The sequence below is a fragment of the Haliotis rufescens genome, unplaced genomic scaffold (assembly GCF_023055435.1).
Source record: "Haliotis rufescens isolate VD_foot unplaced genomic scaffold, xgHalRufe1.0.p SCAF_9, whole genome shotgun sequence".
Lineage (NCBI taxonomy): Eukaryota > Metazoa > Mollusca > Gastropoda > Lepetellida > Haliotidae > Haliotis > Haliotis rufescens.
In genome coordinates, this window is record NW_025964383.1 from 16,396,828 (window position 1) to 16,421,670 (window position 24,843).

Sequence of the window (24,843 nt, forward strand, 5' to 3'; positions counted from 1 at the left end):
ACATCCTTTCACTAAAATCTCATAGATTGTGATGATTATTCAGTCCTAATTGTTATCTTGCATTCCTTCCAAATCTAACGTTTTCCACTCCAAGACAAAATGTTCTTATTATTATTATTATAAATTTGACCATTATTGAATTCTAGCAGATCATTGAAGCTTGAGATATACACCTTGGGTTATACAGTTGCAGTGGTTTGATTTTGCCCGTCAGTGCAGAAAGTCATGAGTCTTATGCATAAAGAAACAGATCAGGGAGTAGTGGAGCACAATTAGTGCTCATTGGGATGCCTACTTTGTTCATGACAAATTGTCCTGAACCTCTGAATATAGATATGTATCAATGGTCACCAGGGTTTCTAACAAAGGCCCTATGGATCAAAGAATGAAGTTTCCCCTTAAGTTTGTCATGTGGAATCATGGTGTACAAAGGTGAAAAAAATGTTTTGACAGGTTTGAACTTGGTTTTGTTTTGAGATTGCAAAAAATCAAGCTACATCCTTATTTGTCCCACTGTCTAGTTGATGTGTTTTTGTCCGTCTCAATGGTTACTCATAAATCCTAGATCAGACAGGTAAATTAGTGTAAGGGACTTTGTTTTTGAGCTGAGGATTGAGAAATTTATGTGAACACTTATGTAGATCATCTTGTAACTTACGTGGAGGGGGCGTTGTGGTCGGTGCTGTTCCTGAAAGAGTACAAAGGGCATTAATATGAAGCTCACTTCTTCAGTTGTGCTTTGAAAGCTCTGCTAAAAAAGGCTATTGTACAATTCCTTGTACCGGAGTATATAATAAGCATGAATATTTGAATTAATATTAAAATAGTGCTTATACAAGGTGGTTGATGAAAGGTGAGTGTGTTCTGCCCACCTATTGCACCCATCACAAACACACGTTGGTAAGGCAAGAGGTCACCCTAACAAACATGCAATATATGCTACAAGTCAAAATATGAATTTGCATCAGTCATCATTTTGTTCACCGGTGCTTCCAAATTAGAAGTGTCCTCCATGAAACTTTTTGAAAGTTTCACTAAAGCATTGGATACTGCAACATTGATCACAAGTTTTGAGGATGAGTCATATGATTCTCTTTGAAAGAGAGCATGTTCGATTGTACCTCAAAAGATCATCAATGTAGACACCAATGGATAGAGTTGTCATATTCACCCATGATGGCCCTGAAATTGCGCGTGCTACAAGATCATTGGATGCTTAAAAGGCCATGAATAAGAAAATCATCCCATATGCAAAGTACACATGGAACCAAGTCCTCGTGTCTTAACTATGAAAAGCAACTTTGTTGACGACCAAACCTTGTAAACGTTATGGGACGTCCATCACAAAACGTTGGTATAAGGCATTCAGTGGTCATTGGCACTGATGTGCCTCTTCCCGGGGCAAGACAGTAAACTGACTTTAAAAACAATGTGATTGAAAACAGGAACAGGTTTGGTAAATATCTGTTGACAGCGAGTTGGCGGTGCACATGTTTTGCAAATCCTGCAATCGACCGAAATCTGCAAGACAGTTTTCGAACCGGATTTCGATTTTGTTGTGTGATTTTGATAGGACTATATATAGACTCGTTAGTCCAGAACAAATGTAACTCCATAATACAAGCCTAGTTCGGCAAGGGTGGAAATTGGACTTTTATAGTCAGTTAACTCCCTTGCCTCGGGAAGATAAGTGCCAAATTTGGAAATGAGTATTTCAAAGGTGAAGTTATTCCTTTTGTCATACAATCCTATGGATAGATCTTGTGTTACATGGAATTTTATGCATATATGTGTGGGGTTTAATGGGTATCTTTTCTTTCAAGTACATTTCTTGCATGTGTCTGTCATAAACATTTTGAAAGGTGACGCAAAGAGTATTCAAATGTGAAGCTATTTCTCTTCTCATACAATCTTGTGGATAGATCTTTTATTACTCGGAATTTAATGCATAGATCTGTACATAAAACAGATTCGGTGGCTCAAAAGGTCTCATTTATTTCAAGTTTATTTGGGTAAATGTGTGATAGGGAATTAGTCTATTGGGCCATTTTTTTTAAAAATATCCGATTATTGAAGTTTAACTTATACTCCTTATCCAAATTCCTGTGCTTTGGTTTTCCCAATCTTTGCAGAAATTCTTATTCATCTGCATAAAGAAACCTGTTCCGAAGGAGAGGAGCTCAAGTGGTGCCCAAGGGGATGCCTTAGGTTTGCCTACATGTTGTTTTCCAAGAGTCTACAAAGATATGCTGATGAAGCCCTGTATTTCATATATTGTTTTCCTAGTAAACTTGTGATGACATTGCTTAAATACTAGTCTATTCTACACAAACGTGTACAATATAGAACCACACTCCAACAATCAAACAGCAAAACACATCACCCTGAAGCAGATTCTCTTAAGACGAAATCACACTGATGACGACCTATTAATTAGTGACAGTTATCCAGATTATTACCTAAATAGAACAGAGATGGTGGGCAAATTACCTTTTCGAAAATAACTGTCAAGCAGTGTCATTGGCTGGATAATATATCATATCACTTGAGTAAACTACGCATACTATGAGTACTTACCGACACAACACATTTGACCAGCTGGACACTGGAGACCAGGTAATGGGACAGTACAGAAGGTACCAGTGGGAAAACATCCGACGCCAAGAAAATTGCATTCTGAAAATGAAGATTTGTATCATAAACAGAACTAAGTTGAACTTGGTTTCAAATGAACATTATGATTGACATTCTCTCTCGTTTCTTAAGCATAGAAACTCAGTGATAGCTAATCATTTTCCCTTCATTCAAAATGAGAATGCGAATTACATGTACTAATAGTGAATGTATTGACATTGGAGTGATATGGAAGACCTAATCAGGAAATCCTTTCACTAAAATCTCATAGATTGTGATTAATTTCCAGTCCTGAAAGTTATCATGCATTCCTTCCTAATTTACAGTTTTCCACTCCAAGACAGGATGTTGTTGTTCTTCTTCTTATTATTATTAATATTCAATCAAAGGATGTTACCACACACCATTTCATTAATGTCCTTATTTGATCATACCTTTATGTAGACATTATAGAATTCATGACATAATGGCATAATGCCATCAAGATCGATTTCAGGCAATTACTGAATACTTCTGAGTGTTTTTGAACACTGTGAAAAAAAAATTATAAACTTTTATGTAAATAGACTTGTAACGTACGTGGCGAGGTAGTTGTTGTCGGTGGTGCTGAAATTGTAAACATTCCTTTCCATAATCATAAGAATTTTCTGATTCCAACTATATCATAATCATATGTCTTTGAAAAACTATAGAATAGTGATGATACCACGTGTTTGCTAGAAGGTAAGCGTTTCAGAAAACACCTGTGGTACACATCATATACACAAGCAAATACAAGTCAAGTATTCTCCTGAATAAATACAGGAACATCAAATTGCATAGAAAAAATTCAGCAAATCGGCAGACAACATTTTTTTTCAACAAAACGTCAATTGAGGAAATGTCCTACTTATGTCCACCATAAAAGGTCTTCAAACTTGTCAGCCATCAGTATGACGCTCTTTAAGATATATTCTTGGAAAGGGCATGCACAATTCACCTAAAACATTATTCAATGCAGACGCCAAAGGTTGGGGCTGCAGGAATATTGCTTGGCATTAAGAGGCAGTTATGACAATTGCAAAGTTGAAGTCATCTCAACTCGCCTGCTTCGTATTTTGACAAATTGTCCTGAAGATAGATATGCATTTATGGTCACCAGGGTTTCAAACAAATGCCCTATGGATAAAAAAATGAAGTTTTCCCTTAAGTTTGCCATGTGGAATAACGCTGTACAAAGTCGAACAATACAGTGTTTTGACAGGATTGAATTTGGTTCTTTTTTGAGAATGCAAAAATTCAAGACAAACCCTTATTTGTTTCAGTCTTCTGAATAAGTTTTTGTCCGTCTGAATTTGTTACTCATAAATCTAAAATATGAAAAAGTTGGGGTGGTTTCACTTGGTTTTTTTTGTCAAACAATTTCTAGATCAAACAGGTAAATAAGTGAAAGGGAATATGTCTTTTGACTGAAATTCATTTATTTCAGAGCATTGAAGCTTAAGTTATGCACCTTGTCCAAAATTTCACTGTTTTGAATTCGGCAATCTGTGCAGAAATTCTTATTCCTATGCATAAAGGAACTAATCGGGAAGAAGTGGCGTGCAATCGGTGACCATAAGCGTGCCTACTTCTTGCCTGAGTGTCGTTTTTCCAAATTACACATAGATGGTGTGTATGAGAAAGGCTGTTATTTCACAAAATTGTCATCTACGTCATCTTCAGATGACATTTGCTTCAAATAATATTCTAATGCCCACACGTGAAAACATGTTAACACTCTTAATCTACCCACAGTATAACATATTCACCCTGAATCGCATAGCTATTCCCCCTGTTGTCAAGCAACATTAAACTGATAATGAAGTATCATACATCTTATAACCCAAATGAAATAGGAGATGAGGGGAACTATCTGTTCTATAATTGATTTATTTCGAAGAACATTGGAGAATTATGGTACACTTAGTATTATCATCCCTTCACTTAAAAATCATGGATTATGATGAATTATCAGGCCTGAAGGTTTTTTCAATTCATAATAAATACACAGTTGGTATCTCCACGTTAGGTTGTTATTAACTACAAACGCATAACTTCTTTCAGTGGCATTTCAGTTGGTGTGATGAAGCAAGACGAGTTCTATGGATGAACAACTTCCTTATTACAAGTAGTGCGACGTTTCGGTGTGGATCCTTACACCTTTATCAAGCAAGTGATCGCGATGCTTGATAAAGGTGTTAGGATCTACACCGAAACGTCGCACCAATTGTAATAAAGTAGTTGTTCATCCACAGAACTCGTCTTACTTCATTCAAACGCATGTTTGATTGTTTTAATGGAATCGGATATTATTAGCAAACATGCTTTTTTTATTTCCTTATTCTACCCTCTATATGAATATAAGTGAATTGTGCCAAGCAGCCCTTGAGCCATAATGGCCGGCTGGCTGAGGTTAACATGTTGCCAATAGCATCATATGTTATGGTGTCATTGAGAATTGAGAAATGTGTTTGTGCGCAGTCGATGTATTTCTTTTAATTGACCTTAATGTAGACAGTCTTGTAACTTACGTGGCGTGGTCGTTGGTGGTGCTGAAATGGTAAAGAAGGTGTAAAGATGGCAATCATTTCTTCAATAATGGTCCACATAAAAGCAAGAATACATTTCCATACCCAGCAAAGTATCTGCAAAAAGGTGAGCCCAATGTACGCTTCCAACTGTGTCAACAACATGTAGTTTTAATCAATGTGGAATGTTGACCATATCAAGTGTTCGTTGAACGGCGAGAGGTGGGAATTAATTTATTTGACCATTATTGATTTCTAGCAGATCATTGAAGCTTGAGATATACACCTTAAGTTATACAATTGTCGTGGTTTGATTTTGCCCGTCCGTGCAGAAAGCCATCAGTCTTATGCATAAGAGAAACAGATCAGGGAGTAGTGGAGCACAATTTGTGTTCATGGGGATGCCTACTTCGATTTTGACAAATTGTCCTGAAGCCCTGCAGATAGATATGCATCTATGGTCACCAGGGTTTCAAACAAAAGCCCTATGGCTTAAGGAATGAAGTTTTCCCTTAATTTTGCCATTTGGAATAATGGTGTACAAAGTCGAAAAATACAATGTTTTGACAGGGTTGAACTTGGTTCTTTTCTCCGATTGCAAAAAATCAACCCAAATCCTTTTGGTTTCAGTTTTGTGAATATGTTTTTGTCCGTCTGAATTTGTTACTCAAAAATCTAAAATATGAAACAGTTGGGATGGTTTCACTTGTTGTTTTGTCAAACAATTTCTAGATCAAACAGGTAAATAAGTGAAAGGGAATTTGTCTTTTGACTGTTATTCATTTATTTCAGAGCATTGAAGCTTTAGTTATGCACCTTGTCCAAAATTTCACTGTTTTGAATTCGGCAATCTGTGCAGAAATTCTTATTCTTATGCATAAAGCAACTAATCGGGAAGAAGTGGCGCGCAATCGGTGACCATAAGCATGCCTACTTCTTGCCTGAGTGTCGTATTTCCAAATTACACATAGATGGTGCGTATGAGAAAGGCTGTTATTTCACAAAATTGTCATCTACGTCATCTTCAGATGACATTTGCTTCAAATAATATTCTAATTCCCACACGTGAAAACATGTTAACGCTCTTAATCTACTCACAGTATAACATATTCACCCTGAATCGCATAGCTATTCCCCCTGTTGTCAAGCAACATTAAACTGATAATGAAGTATCATACATCTTATAACCCAAATGAAATAGGAGATGAGGGGAACTATCTGTTCTATAATTGATTTATTTCGAAGAACATTGGAGAATTATGGTACACTTAATATTATCATCCCTTCACTTAAAAATCATGGATTATGATGAATTATCAGGCCTGAAGGTTTTTTCAATTCATAATAAATACACAGTTGGTATCTCCACGTTAGGTTGTTATTAACTACAAACGCATAACTTCTTTCAGTGGCATTTCAGTTGGTGTGATGAAGCAAGACGAGTTCTATGGATGAACAACTTCCTTATTACAAGTAGTGCGACGTTTCGGTGTGGATCCTTACACCTTTATCAAGCAAGTGATCGCGATGCTTGATAAAGGTGTTAGGATCTACACCGAAACGTCGCACCAATTGTAATAAAGTAGTTGTTCATCCACAGAACTCGTCTTACTTCATTCAAACGCATGTTTGATTGTTTTAATGGAATCGGATATTATTAGCAAACATGCTTTTTTTATTTCCTTATTCTACCCTCTATATGAATATAAGTGAATTGTGCCAAGCAGCCCTTGAGCCATAATGGCCGGCTGGCTGAGGTTAACATGTTGCCAATAGCATCATATGTTATGGTGTCATTGAGAATTGAGAAATGTGTTTGTGCGCAGTCGATGTATTTCTTTTAATTGACCTTAATGTAGACAGTCTTGTAACTTACGTGGCGTGGTCGTTGGTGGTGCTGAAATGGTAAAGAAGGTGTAAAGATGGCAATCATTTCTTCAATAATGGTCCACATAAAAGCAAGAATACATTTCCATACCCAGCAAAGTATCTGCTAAAAGGTGAGCCCAATGTACGCTTCCAACTGTGTCAACAACATGTAGTTTTAATCAATGTGGAATGTTGACCATATCAAGTGTTCGTTGAACGGCGAGAGGTGGGAATTAATTTATTTGACCATTATTGATTTCTAGCAGATCATTGAAGCTTGAGATATACACCTTAAGTTATACAATTGTCGTGGTTTGATTTTGCCCGTCCGTGCAGAAAGCCATCAGTCTTATGCATAAGAGAAACAGATCAGGGAGTAGTGGAGCACAATTTGTGTTCATGGGGATGCCTACTTCGATTTTGACAAATTGTCCTGAAGCCCTGCAGATAGATATGCATCTATGGTCACCAGGGTTTCAAACAAAAGCCCTATGGCTTAAGGAATGAAGTTTTCCCTTAATTTTGCCATTTGGAATAATGGTGTACAAAGTCGAAAAATACAATGTTTTGACAGGGTTGAACTTGGTTCTTTTCTCCGATTGCAAAAAATCAACCCAAATCCTTTTGGTTTCAGTTTTGTGAATATGTTTTTGTCCGTCTGAATTTGTTACTCAAAAATCTAAAATATGAAACAGTTGGGATGGTTTCACTTGTTGTTTTGTCAAACAATTTCTAGATCAAACAGGTAAATAAGTGAAAGGGAATTTGTCTTTTGACTGTTATTCATTTATTTCAGAGCATTGAAGCTTAAGTTATGCACCTTGTCCAAAATTTCACTGTTTTGAATTCGGCAATCTGTGCAGAAATTCTTATTCTTATGCATAAAGCAACTAATCGGGAAGAAGTGGCGCGCAATCGGTGACCATAAGCATGCCTACTTCTTGCCTGAGTGTCGTATTTCCAAATTACACATAGATGGTGCGTATGAGAAAGGCTGTTATTTCACAAAATTGTCATCTACGTCATCTTCAGATGACATTTGCTTCAAATAATATTCTAATTCCCACACGTGAAAACATGTTAACGCTCTTAATCTACTCACAGTATAACATATTCACCCTGAATCGCATAGCTATTCCCCCTGTTGTCAAGCAACATTAAACTGATAATGAAGTATCATACATCTTATAACCCAAATGAAATAGGAGATGAGGGGAACTATCTGTTCTATAATTGATTTATTTCGAAGAACATTGGAGAATTATGGTACACTTAATATTATCATCCCTTCACTTAAAAATCATGGATTATGATGAATTATCAGGCCTGAAGGTTTTTTCAATTCATAATAAATACACAGTTGGTATCTCCACGTTAGGTTGTTATTAACTACAAACGCATAACTTCTTTCAGTGGCATTTCAGTTGGTGTGATGAAGCAAGACGAGTTCTATGGATGAACAACTTCCTTATTACAAGTAGTGCGACGTTTCGGTGTGGATCCTTACACCTTTATCAAGCAAGTGATCGCGATGCTTGATAAAGGTGTTAGGATCTACACCGAAACGTCGCACCAATTGTAATAAAGTAGTTGTTCATCCACAGAACTCGTCTTACTTCATTCAAACGCATGTTTGATTGTTTTAATGGAATCGGATATTATTAGCAAACATGCTTTTTTTATTTCCTTATTCTACCCTCTATATGAATATAAGTGAATTGTGCCAAGCAGCCCTTGAGCCATAATGGCCGGCTGGCTGAGGTTAACATGTTGCCAATAGCATCATATGTTATGGTGTCATTGAGAATTGAGAAATGTGTTTGTGCGCAGTCGATGTATTTCTTTTAATTGACCTTAATGTAGACAGTCTTGTAACTTACGTGGCGTGGTCGTTGGTGGTGCTGAAATGGTAAAGAAGGTGTAAAGATGGCAATCATTTCTTCAATAATGGTCCACATAAAAGCAAGAATACATTTCCATACCCAGCAAAGTATCTGCAAAAAGGTGAGCCCAATGTACGCTTCCAACTGTGTCAACAACATGTAGTTTTAATCAATGTGGAATGTTGACCATATCAAGTGTTCGTTGAACGGCGAGAGGTGGGAATTAATTTATTTGACCATTATTGATTTCTAGCAGATCATTGAAGCTTGAGATATACACCTTAAGTTATACAATTGTCGTGGTTTGATTTTGCCCGTCCGTGCAGAAAGCCATCAGTCTTATGCATAAGAGAAACAGATCAGGGAGTAGTGGAGCACAATTTGTGTTCATGGGGATGCCTACTTCGATTTTGACAAATTGTCCTGAAGCCCTGCAGATAGATATGCATCTATGGTCACCAGGGTTTCAAACAAAAGCCCTATGGCTTAAGGAATGAAGTTTTCCCTTAATTTTGCCATTTGGAATAATGGTGTACAAAGTCGAAAAATACAATGTTTTGACAGGGTTGAACTTGGTTCTTTTCTCCGATTGCAAAAAATCAACCCAAATCCTTTTGGTTTCAGTTTTGTGAATATGTTTTTGTCCGTCTGAATTTGTTACTCAAAAATCTAAAATATGAAACAGTTGGGATGGTTTCACTTGTTGTTTTGTCAAACAATTTCTAGATCAAACAGGTAAATAAGTGAAAGGGAATTTGTCTTTTGACTGTTATTCATTTATTTCAGAGCATTGAAGCTTAAGTTATGCACCTTGTCCAAAATTTCACTGTTTTGAATTCGGCAATCTGTGCAGAAATTCTTATTCTTATGCATAAAGCAACTAATCGGGAAGAAGTGGCGCGCAATCGGTGACCATAAGCATGCCTACTTCTTGCCTGAGTGTCGTATTTCCAAATTACACATAGATGGTGCGTATGAGAAAGGCTGTTATTTCACAAAATTGTCATCTACGTCATCTTCAGATGACATTTGCTTCAAATAATATTCTAATTCCCACACGTGAAAACATGTTAACGCTCTTAATCTACTCACAGTATAACATATTCACCCTGAATCGCATAGCTATTCCCCCTGTTGTCAAGCAACATTAAACTGATAATGAAGTATCATACATCTTATAACCCAAATGAAATAGGAGATGAGGGGAACTATCTGTTCTATAATTGATTTATTTCGAAGAACATTGGAGAATTATGGTACACTTAATATTATCATCCCTTCACTTAAAAATCATGGATTATGATGAATTATCAGGCCTGAAGGTTTTTTCAATTCATAATAAATACACAGTTGGTATCTCCACGTTAGGTTGTTATTAACTACAAACGCATAACTTCTTTCAGTGGCATTTCAGTTGGTGTGATGAAGCAAGACGAGTTCTATGGATGAACAACTTCCTTATTACAAGTAGTGCGACGTTTCGGTGTGGATCCTTACACCTTTATCAAGCAAGTGATCGCGATGCTTGATAAAGGTGTTAGGATCTACACCGAAACGTCGCACCAATTGTAATAAAGTAGTTGTTCATCCACGGAACTCGTCTTACTTCATTCAAACGCATGTTTGATTGTTTTAATGGAATCGGATATTATTAGCAAACATGCTTTTTTTATTTCCTTATTCTACCCTCTATATGAATATAAGTGAATTGTGCCAAGCAGCCCTTGAGCCATAATGGCCGGCTGGCTGAGGTTAACATGTTGCCAATAGCATCATATGTTATGGTGTCATTGAGAATTGAGAAATGTGTTTGTGCGCAGTCGATGTATTTCTTTTAATTGACCTTAATGTAGACAGTCTTGTAACTTACGTGGCGTGGTCGTTGGTGGTGCTGAAATGGTAAAGAAGGTGTAAAGATGGCAATCATTTCTTCAATAATGGTCCACATAAAAGCAAGAATACATTTCCATACCCAGCAAAGTATCTGCTAAAAGGTGAGCCCAATGTACGCTTCCAACTGTGTCAACAACATGTAGTTTTAATCAATGTGGAATGTTGACCATATCAAGTGTTCGTTGAACGGCGAGAGGTGGGAATTAATTTATTTGACCATTATTGATTTCTAGCAGATCATTGAAGCTTGAGATATACACCTTAAGTTATACAATTGTCGTGGTTTGATTTTGCCCGTCCGTGCAGAAAGCCATCAGTCTTATGCATAAGAGAAACAGATCAGGGAGTAGTGGAGCACAATTTGTGTTCATGGGGATGCCTACTTCGATTTTGACAAATTGTCCTGAAGCCCTGCAGATAGATATGCATCTATGGTCACCAGGGTTTCAAACAAAAGCCCTATGGCTTAAGGAATGAAGTTTTCCCTTAATTTTGCCATTTGGAATAATGGTGTACAAAGTCGAAAAATACAATGTTTTGACAGGGTTGAACTTGGTTCTTTTCTCCGATTGCAAAAAATCAACCCAAATCCTTTTGGTTTCAGTTTTGTGAATATGTTTTTGTCCGTCTGAATTTGTTACTCAAAAATCTAAAATATGAAACAGTTGGGATGGTTTCACTTGTTGTTTTGTCAAACAATTTCTAGATCAAACAGGTAAATAAGTGAAAGGGAATTTGTCTTTTGACTGTTATTCATTTATTTCAGAGCATTGAAGCTTAAGTTATGCACCTTGTCCAAAATTTCACTGTTTTGAATTCGGCAATCTGTGCAGAAATTCTTATTCTTATGCATAAAGCAACTAATCGGGAAGAAGTTGCGTGCAATCGGTGACCATAAGCATGCCTACTTCTTGCCTGAGTGTCGTATTTCCAAATTACACATAGATGGTGCGTATGAGAAAGGCTGTTATTTCACAAAATTGTCATCTACGTCATCTTCAGATGACATTTGCTTCAAATAATATTCTAATTCCCACACGTGAAAACATGTTAACGCTCTTAATCTACTCACAGTATAACATATTCACCCTGAATCGCATAGCTATTCCCCCTGTTGTCAAGCAACATTAAACTGATAATGAAGTATCATACATCTTATAACCCAAATGAAATAGGAGATGAGGGGAACTATCTGTTCTATAATTGATTTATTTCGAAGAACATTGGAGAATTATGGTACACTTAATATTATCATCCCTTCACTTAAAAATCATGGATTATGATGAATTATCAGGCCTGAAGGTTTTTTCAATTCATAATAAATACACAGTTGGTATCTCCACGTTAGGTTGTTATTAACTACAAACGCATAACTTCTTTCAGTGGCATTTCAGTTGGTGTGATGAAGCAAGACGAGTTCTATGGATGAACAACTTCCTTATTACAAGTAGTGCGACGTTTCGGTGTGGATCCTTACACCTTTATCAAGCAAGTGATCGCGATGCTTGATAAAGGTGTTAGGATCTACACCGAAACGTCGCACCAATTGTAATAAAGTAGTTGTTCATCCACAGAACTCGTCTTACTTCATTCAAACGCATGTTTGATTGTTTTAATGGAATCGGATATTATTAGCAAACATGCTTTTTTTATTTCCTTATTCTACCCTCTATATGAATATAAGTGAATTGTGCCAAGCAGCCCTTGAGCCATAATGGCCGGCTGGCTGAGGTTAACATGTTGCCAATAGCATCATATGTTATGGTGTCATTGAGAATTGAGAAATGTGTTTGTGCGCAGTCGATGTATTTCTTTTAATTGACCTTAATGTAGACAGTCTTGTAACTTACGTGGCGTGGTCGTTGGTGGTGCTGAAATGGTAAAGAAGGTGTAAAGATGGCAATCATTTCTTCAATAATGGTCCACATAAAAGCAAGAATACATTTCCATACCCAGCAAAGTATCTGCTAAAAGGTGAGCCCAATGTACGCTTCCAACTGTGTCAACAACATGTAGTTTTAATCAATGTGGAATGTTGACCATATCAAGTGTTCGTTGAACGGCGAGAGGTGGGAATTAATTTATTTGACCATTATTGATTTCTAGCAGATCATTGAAGCTTGAGATATACACCTTAAGTTATACAATTGTCGTGGTTTGATTTTGCCCGTCCGTGCAGAAAGCCATCAGTCTTATGCATAAGAGAAACAGATCAGGGAGTAGTGGAGCACAATTTGTGTTCATGGGGATGCCTACTTCGATTTTGACAAATTGTCCTGAAGCCCTGCAGATAGATATGCATCTATGGTCACCAGGGTTTCAAACAAAAGCCCTATGGCTTAAGGAATTAAGTTTTCCCTTAATTTTGCCATTTGCAAAAATTGTGTACAAAGTCGAAAAATACAATGTTTTGACAGGGTTGAACTTGGTTCTTTTCTCCGATTGCAAAAAATCAACCCAAATCCTTTTGGTTTCAGTTTTGTGAATATGTTTTTGTCCGTCTGAATTTGTTACTCAAAAATCTAAAATATGAAACAGTTGGGATGGTTTCACTTGTTGTTTTTGTCAAACATCTTTCTAGATCAAACAGGTAAATAAGTGAAAGGGAATTTGTCTTTTGACTGTTATTCATTAATTTCAGAGAATTGAAGCTTAAGTTATGCACCTTGTCCAAAATTTCACTGTTTTGAATTCGGCAATCTTTGCAGAAATTCTTTTTCCTATGCACAAAGCAACTAATCGGGAAGAAGTGGCGCATAATCGGTGATGCCTACTTTTCGCCTGAGTGTCGTTTTTCCAAATTTCACATAGATGGTGTGTATGAAAAAGGCTGTTATTTCAACAAAATTGTCGTCTACGTCATCTTCAGATGACATTTGCTTCAAATAATATTCTAATGCCCACACGTGTAAACATGTTAACGCTCTTAATCTACCCACAGTATAACATATTTACCCTGAATCGCATAGCTATTCCCCCTGTTACCAAGCAACATTAAACTCATTATAAAATATTAATACATCTTATAACCCAAATGAAATAGGAGATGAGGGGAATTATCTGTTCTATAATTGACTTATTTCGAAGAACATTGGAGAATACACAGTTTGTATTGCTACGGTAGGTTTTTATTAACATTCAAACGCATGTTTGATCGTTTTAATAGAATCCGATATATTAGCAAACATGCTTTTATATATTTCCTTATGCTCCCCTCTATATGCATATCAGTGAATTGTGTAAAGCAGCCATTGAGCCATAATGGCCGGCTGGCTGAGGTTCACATGTTGCCAGTAGCATCATATATTATGGTGCCATTGAGAATTGAGAAATGTATTTGTACGCAGTCCATGTATTTCTTAAATCGCCGTTAATGTAGATAGTCTTGTTACTTACGTGGCGTGGTCGTTGGTGGTGCTGAAATGGTACAGAAGGTGTAAAGATGGCACTCATTTCTTCAATAATGGTCCACATAAAAGCAACAATACATGTCCATACCCAGCAAAGTATCTGCTAAAGGGTAAGCCTGATGTACGCTTCCAACTGTGTCAACAACCTCTGAATATACCTAGGCATCTATGGTCACCAGGGTTTCAAACAAAAGGCCTATGGATCAAGGAATGAAGTTTTCCCTTAAGTTTGTCATGTGGAATAATTGTGTAATGGTAAAGCACAAGATCGGGAAGGAAGAAGAGGGTCACAATCGTCGACCATAAGCATGCCCACATCTTGCTTGAATGTCGGATTTCCCAATTTCACATAGATGGTGTCTATGAGGAAGGCCGTCATTTCACAAAATTGTTGTCTACGTCATCTTCAGATGACATTTGCTTCAAATAGTATTTTAATGCACACACGCGAATACATATGTTAACAATCTCAATCTACCCACAGTATAGCATATGCACCCGTAATCGCATGGGTATTCCCCCTGTTGCCAAGCAACATTAAACTGATAATGAAGTATCAATACAGCTTATAACCCAGATGAAAGAGAGATGAGGGTGAATTATCTGTTCTATAATTGATTTATTTCGAAGAACATTGGAGAATTATGGTACACTTAATATTATCATCCCTTCACTTAAACATCATGGATTATGATGAATTATCAGGCCTGAAGGTTTTTTCATTAGAGAATTATGGTACATTTAATCTTGTCATCTCTTCACTCAAACCTCATGGATTATGAGGCCTGAAAGTTATTTTCAATTCATAATAAATACACAGTTTGTAACTACACTGTTGGTTAATAACATTCGAACGCATGTTTTTTTTATGGAATCCGATATCATTAGCAAACATGCTTTTATTTATTTCCTTATTCTCCCCTTTATATAAGCATCAGTGAATTGTGTCAAGCATCCATTGAGCCATAATGGCCGGCTGGCTGAGGTTCATCTGTTGCCAATAGCATCATATGGTATGGTGTCAATGAGAATTGAGAAATTTATTTGCACATAGTCCATGTATTTCTTTAATTGCACTTAATGTAGATAGTCTTGTTACTTACGTGGCGTGGTCGTTGGTGGTGCTAAAATGGTAAAGAAGGTGTTCCTTCAGTAATGGTCTACATAAAAACAACAAACCATTTCTATATTCAGCAAAGTCTCTGCTAAAAGGACAGCCCAATGAATGCTTCCAACTGTATCAACAACATGGATTTGTAATCACTGTGGAATGTTGATCATTGCAGGTGTTCGTTGAAAGGCGAGAGGGGGGAATTAGTTTCTTTGACCATTATTGAATTCTAGCAGATGATTGGAGCTTGAGATATACATCTTGAGTTATACAATTGCCGTTGGTTGATTGTGACCGTCCGTGCAGAATGTCATGAGTCTTATGCATAAAGAAACAGATCAGGGAGAAGTGGAGCACAAGTTGTGTTCACGGGGATGCCTACTTTGTGTTTGACATATTGTCCCGAACCTCTGAAGATAGATATGTATCTATGGTCACCGGAGTTTTTAACAAAACACAATGGATCAAGGAATGAAGTTTTCCCTTAAGTTTGCAATGTTGAATAATGGTGTACAAATTTGAAAAAATATTGTTTTGACAGGGTTCTGAACTTGGTTCTTTTTCTGAGATTGCAAAAAAAAAAGCCAAATCCTTATTTGCTATAGTCTTGAGGATATGCTTTTGTCCGTCTCAACTGTTTCTTATAAATAGATAATATGACGCATTTGAGGTGGCTTTATTTGTCGTGTTTATACAAAAAAAGACCTCAGGACCAAACAGGTAAATAAGTGTAAGGAAATTTGTCTTTTGAGCTGAGGATTGAGAAAATATATTTATGTAGTTTTATATTTATCTAGAACGTCTTGTAACTTATGTGGCGGGGACGTTGTGGTCGGTGGCGTTCCTAAAAGGGTAAAAAGGGTGTTAAAATGTAGCTCACTTCTTCGGTAGTGCTTTGAAGTTAAAAGCGACAAAACCCTGTCAGTAAACATGAGAAAGCTCCGCTAAAACGGGAGTCCATATTACGTTTCTTTTTACGGGACTACATAATGAGCATGAGTAGTTGAATCACTATTAAAATAGTCCTTATGCCAGGTGTTCGCAAAAAGGTGAGTGTTCTGCCCATCGATTGCACCCAACACAAACACACGCAAAGGTAAGGCAAATGTTCACCTTAACATACACGGAATAAATGCCACAAGTCAAAATATGAATTTCCATCGGTCATCGTTTTGATCACCGATGTATAAAAATAGAAGTGCCCTCCATAAAACATTTTGAATGTTTTACTTAAGCCTTGAATACTGCAACACGGATCACAAGTTTTGAGAATGAGTCATATGACACTCTTTGAAAAAAGCATGTTCGATTGTGCCTCCAAAAATGATCAATATAGACAACAAAGGATAGAGTTCCTGCAATATTACTCATCATGAAGGAAAGTTTATTGTTGAATCTTTATACACTGATCCAAATATGAAACAGATTAGGCGTCTTCACTGGTCTATTTGTTTTAGTCTCTTCTGGTAAATCAATGGCATTTGTCTATGTGACCCTTATTGAACAATATCAGATGATTGACATACCTGACGTTTAAGTTTAACTTAATTCACGTATTTTGACTTTCCCAACCCGAAATTGATATGCATAAAGAAACAGATTAGAAAGGAGGGGATCACAATTTTAGCTTTTGCCTCATCAAATATGGTCAAACAATCACGTCTAAAAGTCCTCTGTACGAATCCTACTGCACCAACGGAAAAAAATCCACTACACCATAACACAACACACTAAAATCTGTATCATGTCCTCGTGGAACTAAGTTCTCGTGTTTTAGCTGTGAAAAACAACTTTTGTCGACGACCGAACCTTGTAAACGTTATGCGACGTCTATCTGAAAATGAGCGGTTGCATGCAACTGGAATGCTTGAAACCAGAATTGCACAAAAAGTTGGAACTAGGCATATCGGTTGTCGTTAGCAATAGACTGGAAACACTAGGGAGTAAACGTCCACGAATAACTTTACGTGATCATATCCGTCTGGTAACCTGCAAAATAAGTTTCAGAATGCACCTTTGACAACACACAACATCCTTGGCTTACTTCTGATTAGTGCAAGGAGTGTGGGGAATAGATTACTGAAGCATAACATCCAACCACAATGTTTGTACTCCTAATTTTTATACCACATGGTCATACTGCTCGTCTGGTCTTTCAAGTTATTTGATTTCTCCTATTCACGGATTAGTGGAGGTTTCTCCTTGACAGCAGTGATGGCATCTCACAAGACATCCTCAATTATCTGCGGCAATGAGGCGCCATTGTGAAGCTTGTGTCACTGCAAATGGTACTCAAACCTGATTTTAACTTGTGAAATGGCAATTGACGCCATGCCACTTTTAGCTTTATCTGATGTTTATAGAGGACACGCGTTGACATTATCATGAATTCTTGTTTCACCAGCATGACTATATTGTCCAAAATCCTTTATAATGCACCAGCACTTATTTTAAGCAAATACGAAAGAATAAGATACAAGTAATAACTGCATCGGAAAAAATCCGTATTTCATCAGACATCATATTTGTCACTGATGCGCCAAATTCGGGAAATGTCTTCCATAAACATTTTGAAAGGTGACGCAATGAGTATTTCAAAGGTGAAGTTATTCCTCTTGTCATACACTCCTGTGCATAGATCTTGTGTTGCATGAAATTTTATGCATATATATGTGCGGTTCAATGGGTATCTTTTATTTCAAGTTCATTTGGGTAAATGTGTGAATGGGAATAAGTCTATCTGACTATTATGGAATAATATTCAATTATCGAAGTTTAACTTATACATGTACTCCTCATTCCAATTCCTGTGTTTGGTTTTCCCAGTCTGCGAAGAAATTCTTTTTCATGTGCATGTATGTTCCAAAGGAAATGGGCTTAATGGGTGCCCAGGGGGATGCCTTAGTTTTGCCTAAATGTTGTTTCCCAAGAGTCCACAAAGATATGCTAATAAAGCCCTGTCCTTCAAATATTGTCTTGTCAGTAAACTTGAGATTGCATTGCGTAAATAGTATTATATCCTATACAAACCTGTACAATATAAAAACACATTGCAACAAACAAACAGTAAAATATATGAACCTGAATCAGGTTTTGTCAAGGCGAAATCAAATTGATCATGAGCATTATACAGTGTACTACCTAAATAATAGAGATTGTGGGCTGGATAACCCATCATGTAACTTGAGTAAACTACGCATCCTAGGAGTACTTACCAACACAGCACATTTGACCAGCTGGACACTGGAGACCAGATACTGGGATATTACAGGTACCACTGGCAACACACCCGATGCCAGGAAGATTGCATTCTGAAAATGAGGAGTTGTCAAAACAGACCTTAGTTGAATTTGGTTTAATAAGAACTATATGAATGGCATTCTCCCTTATTTGGTAAGCATCAAAACTCATTGATTGGTAATAATTTTCCCTTCATTCAAAATTAGAATGTGAATTACCTGTACTAATAGTGGATGCATTTACATTCGAGAGATATGGAAAACATAATCTTGACATCCTTTCACTAAAATCTCATAGATTGTGATGATTATTCAGTCCTGAAAGTTATCTTGCATTCCTTCCAAATTTAACGTTTTCCACTCCAAGACAGGATGTTGTTATTATTATTATAAATTTGACCATTATTGAATTCTAGCAGATCAATGAAGCTTGAGATATACACCTTGGGTTATACAGTTGCAGTGGTTTGATTTTGCCCGTCCGAGCAGAAAGTCATGGGTCTTAGGCATAAAGAAACAGATCAGGGAGTAGTGGAGCACAATTAGTGCTCATGGGGATGCCTACTTTTTTCATGACAAATTGTCCTGAACCTCTGAATATAGATATGTATCAATGGTCACCAGGGTTTCCAACAAAGGCCCTATGGATCAAGGAATGAAGTTTCCCCTTAAGTTTGTCATGTGGAATCATGGTGTACAAAGGTGGAAAAAATGTTTTGACAGGTTTGAACCTTGTTTTGTTTTGAGATTGCAAAAAATCAAGCTAATCCTTATTTGTCCCACTGTCTAGTGGATGTGTTTTTGTCCGTCTCAATTGTTACTCATAAATCCTAGATCAGACAGGTAAATTAGTGTAAGGGACTTTGTTTTTTGAGCTGAGGATTGAGAAATTTATGTGAACACTAATGTAGATCATCTTGTAACTTACGTGGCGGGGGCGTTGTGGTCGGTGGCGTTCCTGAAAGAGTACAAAGGGCATTAATATGAAGCTCACTTCTTCAGTAGTACTTTGAAAGCTCTGCTAAAAAAGGCTATTGTACAATTCCTTGTACCGGAGTATATAATAAGCATGAATATTTGAATTAATATTAAAATAGTGCTTATACAAGGTGGTTGATGAAAGGTGAGTGTGTTCTGCCCACCTATTGCACCCATCACACACACACGTTGGTACGGCAAGAGGTCACCCTAACAAACACGCAATATATGCCACAAGTCAAAATATGAATTTGCATCCGTCATCATTTTGTTCACCGGTGCTTCAAAATTAGAAGTGTACTCCATGAAACTTTTTGAAAGTTTCACTAAAGCATTGGATACTGCAACATCGATCACAAGTTTTGAGGATGAGTCATATGACTCTCTTTGAAAGAGAGCATGTTCGATTGTACCTCAAAAGATCATCAATGTAGACACCAATGGATAGAGTTGTCATATTCACCCATGATGGCCCTGAAATTGCGCGTGCTACAAGATCATTGGATGCTTAAAAGGCCATGAATAAGAAAATCATCCCATATGCAAAGTACACATGGAACCAAGTCCTCGTGTCTTAACTATGAAAAGCAACTTTGTTGACGACCAAACCTTGTAAACGTTATGGGACGTCCATCACAAAACGTTGGTATAAGGCATTTCTGTGGTCGTTTGGCACTGATGTGCCTCTTCCCGAGGCAAGACAGTAAACTGACTTTAAAAGTCAAGTTTCCACTCTTGCCGAACTATGCTGGAATTCCTGGGGTCGATCGTAGCGCCACCAGTGGTTATTATGAGTTATGATCCTTCTGAGCCTCTCCAATCGACCAACCGATTCCATTACTTGAATTTGTTTCAAACAAAATGGCGGCGACCAGTCAAGACGATCTGATCGATTACAAAGATCTATAGTGTTATAAAACGGGTCTTACATCGCCAAGTGCATCAAATCACGCGAGCAACTTGATTGAAAACAGGAACAGGTTTGGAAAATATCTGTTGACAACGAGTTGGCGTCGCACAAATTTTGCAAATCCTGCAATCGACCAAAATCTGCACGAAAGTTTTCGAACCGGAATTCGATTTTGTTGTGTGATTTTGATTGGACTATATATAGACTCGTTAGTCCAGACCAAATGTAACTCCATAATAACAGCCTAGTTCGGCAAGGGTGGGGTTAAATGGGTATCTTTTATTTCAAGTGCATTTCTTGCATGTGTCTACCATAAACATTTTGAAAGGTGACGCAATGAGTATTTCAAAGGTGAAGTTATTCCTCTTGCCATACACTCCTGTGGATAGATCTTGTGTTGCATGAAATTTTATGCATATATATGTGCGGTTCAATGGGTATCTTTTATTTCAAGTTCATTTGGGTAAATGTGTGAATGGGAATAAGTCTATCTGACTATTATGGCATAATATCCAATTATCGAAGTTTAACTTATACATGTACTCCTCATTCAAATTCCTGTGTTTGGTTTGCCCAGTCTGCGAAGAAATTCTTTTTCATGTGCATGTATATTCCAAAGGAGATGGGCTTAATGGGTGCCCAGGGGGGATGCCTTAGTTTTGCCTAAATGTTGTTTCCCAAGAGTCCACAAAGATATGCTGATAAAGCCCTGTCCTTCAAATATTGTCTTGTCAGTAAACTTGAGATTGCATTGCGTAAATAATATTATATCCTATACAAACCTGTACAATATAAAAACACATTGCAACAAACAAACAGTAAAACATATGAACCTGAATCAGGTTTTGTCAAGGCGAAATCAAATTGATCATGAGCATTATACAGTGTACTACCTAAATAATAGAGATTGTTGGCTGGATAACACATCATGTAACTTGAGTAAAATACGCATCCTAGGAGTACTTACCAACACAGCACATTTGACCAGCTGGACACTGGAGACCAGATACTGGGATATCACAGGTACCACTGGCAACACACCCGATGCCAGGAAGATTACATTCTGAAAATGAGGAGTTGTCAAAACAGACCTTAGTTGAATTTGGTTTAATAAGAACTATATGAATGGCATTCTCCCTTATTTGGTAAGCATCAAAACTCACTGATTGGTAATAATTTTCCCTTCATTCAAAATTAGAATGTGAATTACCTGTACTAATAGTGGATGCATTTACATTCGAGAGATATGGAAAACATAATCTTGACATCCTTTCACTAAATTCTCATAGATTGTGTTGATTATTCAGTCCTGAAAGTTATCTTGCATTCCTTCCAAATTTAACGTTTTCCACTCCAAGACAGGATGTTGTTATTATTATTATTATAAATTTGACCATTATTGAATTCTAGCAGATCAATGAAGCTTGAGATATACACCTTGGGTTATACAGTTGCAATGGTTTGATTTTGCCCGTCCGAGCAGAAAGTCATGGGTCTTAGGCATAAAGAAACAGATCAGGGAGTAGTGGAGCACAATTAGTGCTCATGGGGGTGCCTACTTTGTTCATGACAAATTGTCCTGAACCTCTGAATATAGACATGTATCAATGGTCACCAGGGTTTCAAACAAAAGCCCTATGGCTTAAGGAATGAAGTTTCCCCTTAAGTTTGTCATGTGGAATCAGGGTGTACAAAGGTGGAAAAAATGTTTTGACAGGTTTGAACCTGGTTTTGTTTTGAGATTGCAAAAAATCAAGCTAATCCTTATTTGTCCCACTGTCTAGTGGATGTGTTTTTGTCCGTCTCAATTGTTACTCATAAATCCTAGATCAGACAGGTAAATTAGTGTAAGGGACTTTGTTTTTTGAGCTGAGGATTGAGAAATTTATGTGAACACTTATGTAGATCATCTTGTAACTTACGTGGCGGGGGCGTTGTGGTCGGTGGCGTTCCTGAAAGAGTACAAAGGGCATTAATATGAAGCTCACTTCTTCAGTAGTGCTTTGAAAGCTCTGCTAAAAAAGGCCATTGTACGATTCCTTGTACCGGAGTATATAATAAGCATGAATATTTGAATTAATATTAAAATAGTGCTTATACAAGGTGGTTGATGAAAGGTGAGTGTGTTCTGCCCACCTATTGCACCCATCACACACACACGTTGGTACGGCAAGAGGTCACCCTAACAAACACGCAATATATGCCACAAGTCAAAATATGAATTTGCATCCGTCATCATTTTGTTCACCGGTGCTTCAAAATTAGAAGTGTACTCCATGAAACTTTTTGAAAGTTTCACTAAAGCATTGGATACTGCAACATCGATCACAAGTTTTGAGGATGAGTCATATGACTCTCTTTGAAAGAGAGCATGTTCGATTGTACCTCAAAAGATCATCAATGTAGACACCAATGGATAGAGTTGTCATATTCACCCATGATGGCCCTGAAATTGCGCGTGCTACAAGATCATTGGATGCTTAAAAGGCCATGAATAAGAAAATCATCCCATATGCAAAGTACACATGGAACCAAGTCCTCGTGTCTTAACTATGAAAAGCAACTTTGTTGACGACCAAACCTTGTAAACGTTATGGGACGTCCATCACAAAACGTTGGTATAAGGCATTTCTGTGGTCGTTTGGCACTGATGTGCCTCTTCCCGAGGCAAGACAGTAAACTGACTTTAAAAGTCAAGTTTCCACTCTTGCCGAACTATGCTGGAATTCCATGGGTCGATCGTAGCGCCACCAGTGGTTATTATGAGTTATGATCCTTCTGAGCCTCTCCAATCGACCAACCGATTCCATTACTTGAATTTGTTTCAAACAAAATGGCGGCGACCAGTCAAGACGATCTGATCGATTACAAAGATCTATAGTGTGATAAAACGGGTCTTACATCGCCAAGTGCATCAAATCACGCGAGCAACTTGATTGAAAACAGGAACAGGTTTGGAAAATATCTGTTGACAACGAGTTGGCGTCGCACAAATTTTGCAAATCCTGCAATCGACCAAAATCTGCACGAAAGTTTTCGAACCGGAATTCGATTTTGTTGTGTGATTTTGATTGGACTATATATAGACTCGTTAGTCCAGACCAAATGTAACTCCATAATAACAGCCTAGTTCGGCAAGGGTGGGGTTAAATGGGTATCTTTTATTTCAAGTGCATTTCTTGCATGTGTCTACCATAAACATTTTGAAAGGTGACGCAATGAGTATTTCAAAGGTGAAGTTATTCCTCTTGCCATACACTCCTGTGGATAGATCTTGTGTTGCATGAAATTTTATGCATATATATGTGCGGTTCAATGGGTATCTTTTATTTCAAGTTCATTTGGGTAAATGTGTGAATGGGAATAAGTCTATCTGACTATTATGGCATAATATCCAATTATCGAAGTTTAACTTATACATGTACTCCTCATTCAAATTCCTGTGTTTGGTTTGCCCAGTCTGCGAAGAAATTCTTTTTCATGTGCATGTATATTCCAAAGGAGATGGGTTTAATGGGTGCCCAGGGGGGATGCCTTAGTTTTGCCTAAATGTTGTTTCCCAAGAGTCCACAAAGATATGCTGATAAAGCCCTGTCCTTCAAATATTGTCTTGTCAGTAAACTTGAGATTGCATTGCGTAAATAATATTATATCCTATACAAACCTGTACAATATAAAAACACATTGCAACAAACAAACAGTAAAACATATGAACCTGAATCAGGTTTTGTCAAGGCGAAATCAAATTGATCATGAGCATTATACAGTGTACTACCTAAATAATAGAGATTGTTGGCTGGATAACACATCATGTAACTTGAGTAAAATACGCATCCTAGGAGTACTTACCAACACAGCACATTTGACCAGCTGGACACTGGAGACCAGATACTGGGATATCACAGGTACCACTGGCAACACACCCGATGCCAGGAAGATTGCATTCTGAAAATGAGGAGTTGTCAAAACAGACCTTAGTTGAATTTGGTTTAATAAGAACTATATGAATGGCATTCTCCCTTATTTGGTAAGCATCAAAACTCATTGATTGGTAATAATTTTCCCTTCATTCAAAATTAGAATGTGAATTACCTGTACTAATAGTGGATGCATTTACATTCGAGAGATATGGAAAACATAATCTTGACATCCTTTCACTAAATTCTCATAGATTGTGTTGATTATTCAGTCCTGAAAGTTATCTTGCATTCCTTCCAAATTTAACGTTTTCCACTCCAAGACAGGATGTTGTTATTATTATTATTATAAATTTGACCATTATTGAATTCTAGCAGATCAATGAAGCTTGAGATATACACCTTGGGTTATACAGTTGCAATGGTTTGATTTTGCCCGTCCGAGCAGAA

The 24,843-nt window shown here is 37.3% G+C and overlaps 1 protein-coding gene across 1 annotated transcript in view; it reads right to left on the reverse strand.

Annotated features, from left to right (window-relative positions):
- LOC124122011 (mucin-2-like) overlaps positions 1 to 24,843 on the reverse strand; it is a 140,035-nt gene that overhangs the window by 85,288 nt on the left and 29,904 nt on the right. Inside the window, exons 20-31 of the mRNA XM_048390337.1 lie at positions 24,326 to 24,421; positions 22,399 to 22,428; positions 21,444 to 21,539; positions 19,517 to 19,546; positions 18,565 to 18,660; positions 15,342 to 15,362; positions 14,225 to 14,245; positions 12,679 to 12,699; positions 8,933 to 8,953; positions 3,214 to 3,240; positions 2,578 to 2,676; positions 659 to 688 (exon numbers count right to left, since the gene is read on the reverse strand). Coding sequence (XP_048246294.1) covers positions 659 to 688; positions 2,578 to 2,676; positions 3,214 to 3,240; positions 8,933 to 8,953; positions 12,679 to 12,699; positions 14,225 to 14,245; positions 15,342 to 15,362; positions 18,565 to 18,660; positions 19,517 to 19,546; positions 21,444 to 21,539; positions 22,399 to 22,428; positions 24,326 to 24,421 — 588 coding nt within the window. The remainder of the gene's footprint in view (positions 1 to 658; positions 689 to 2,577; positions 2,677 to 3,213; positions 3,241 to 8,932; positions 8,954 to 12,678; positions 12,700 to 14,224; positions 14,246 to 15,341; positions 15,363 to 18,564; positions 18,661 to 19,516; positions 19,547 to 21,443; positions 21,540 to 22,398; positions 22,429 to 24,325; positions 24,422 to 24,843) is intronic.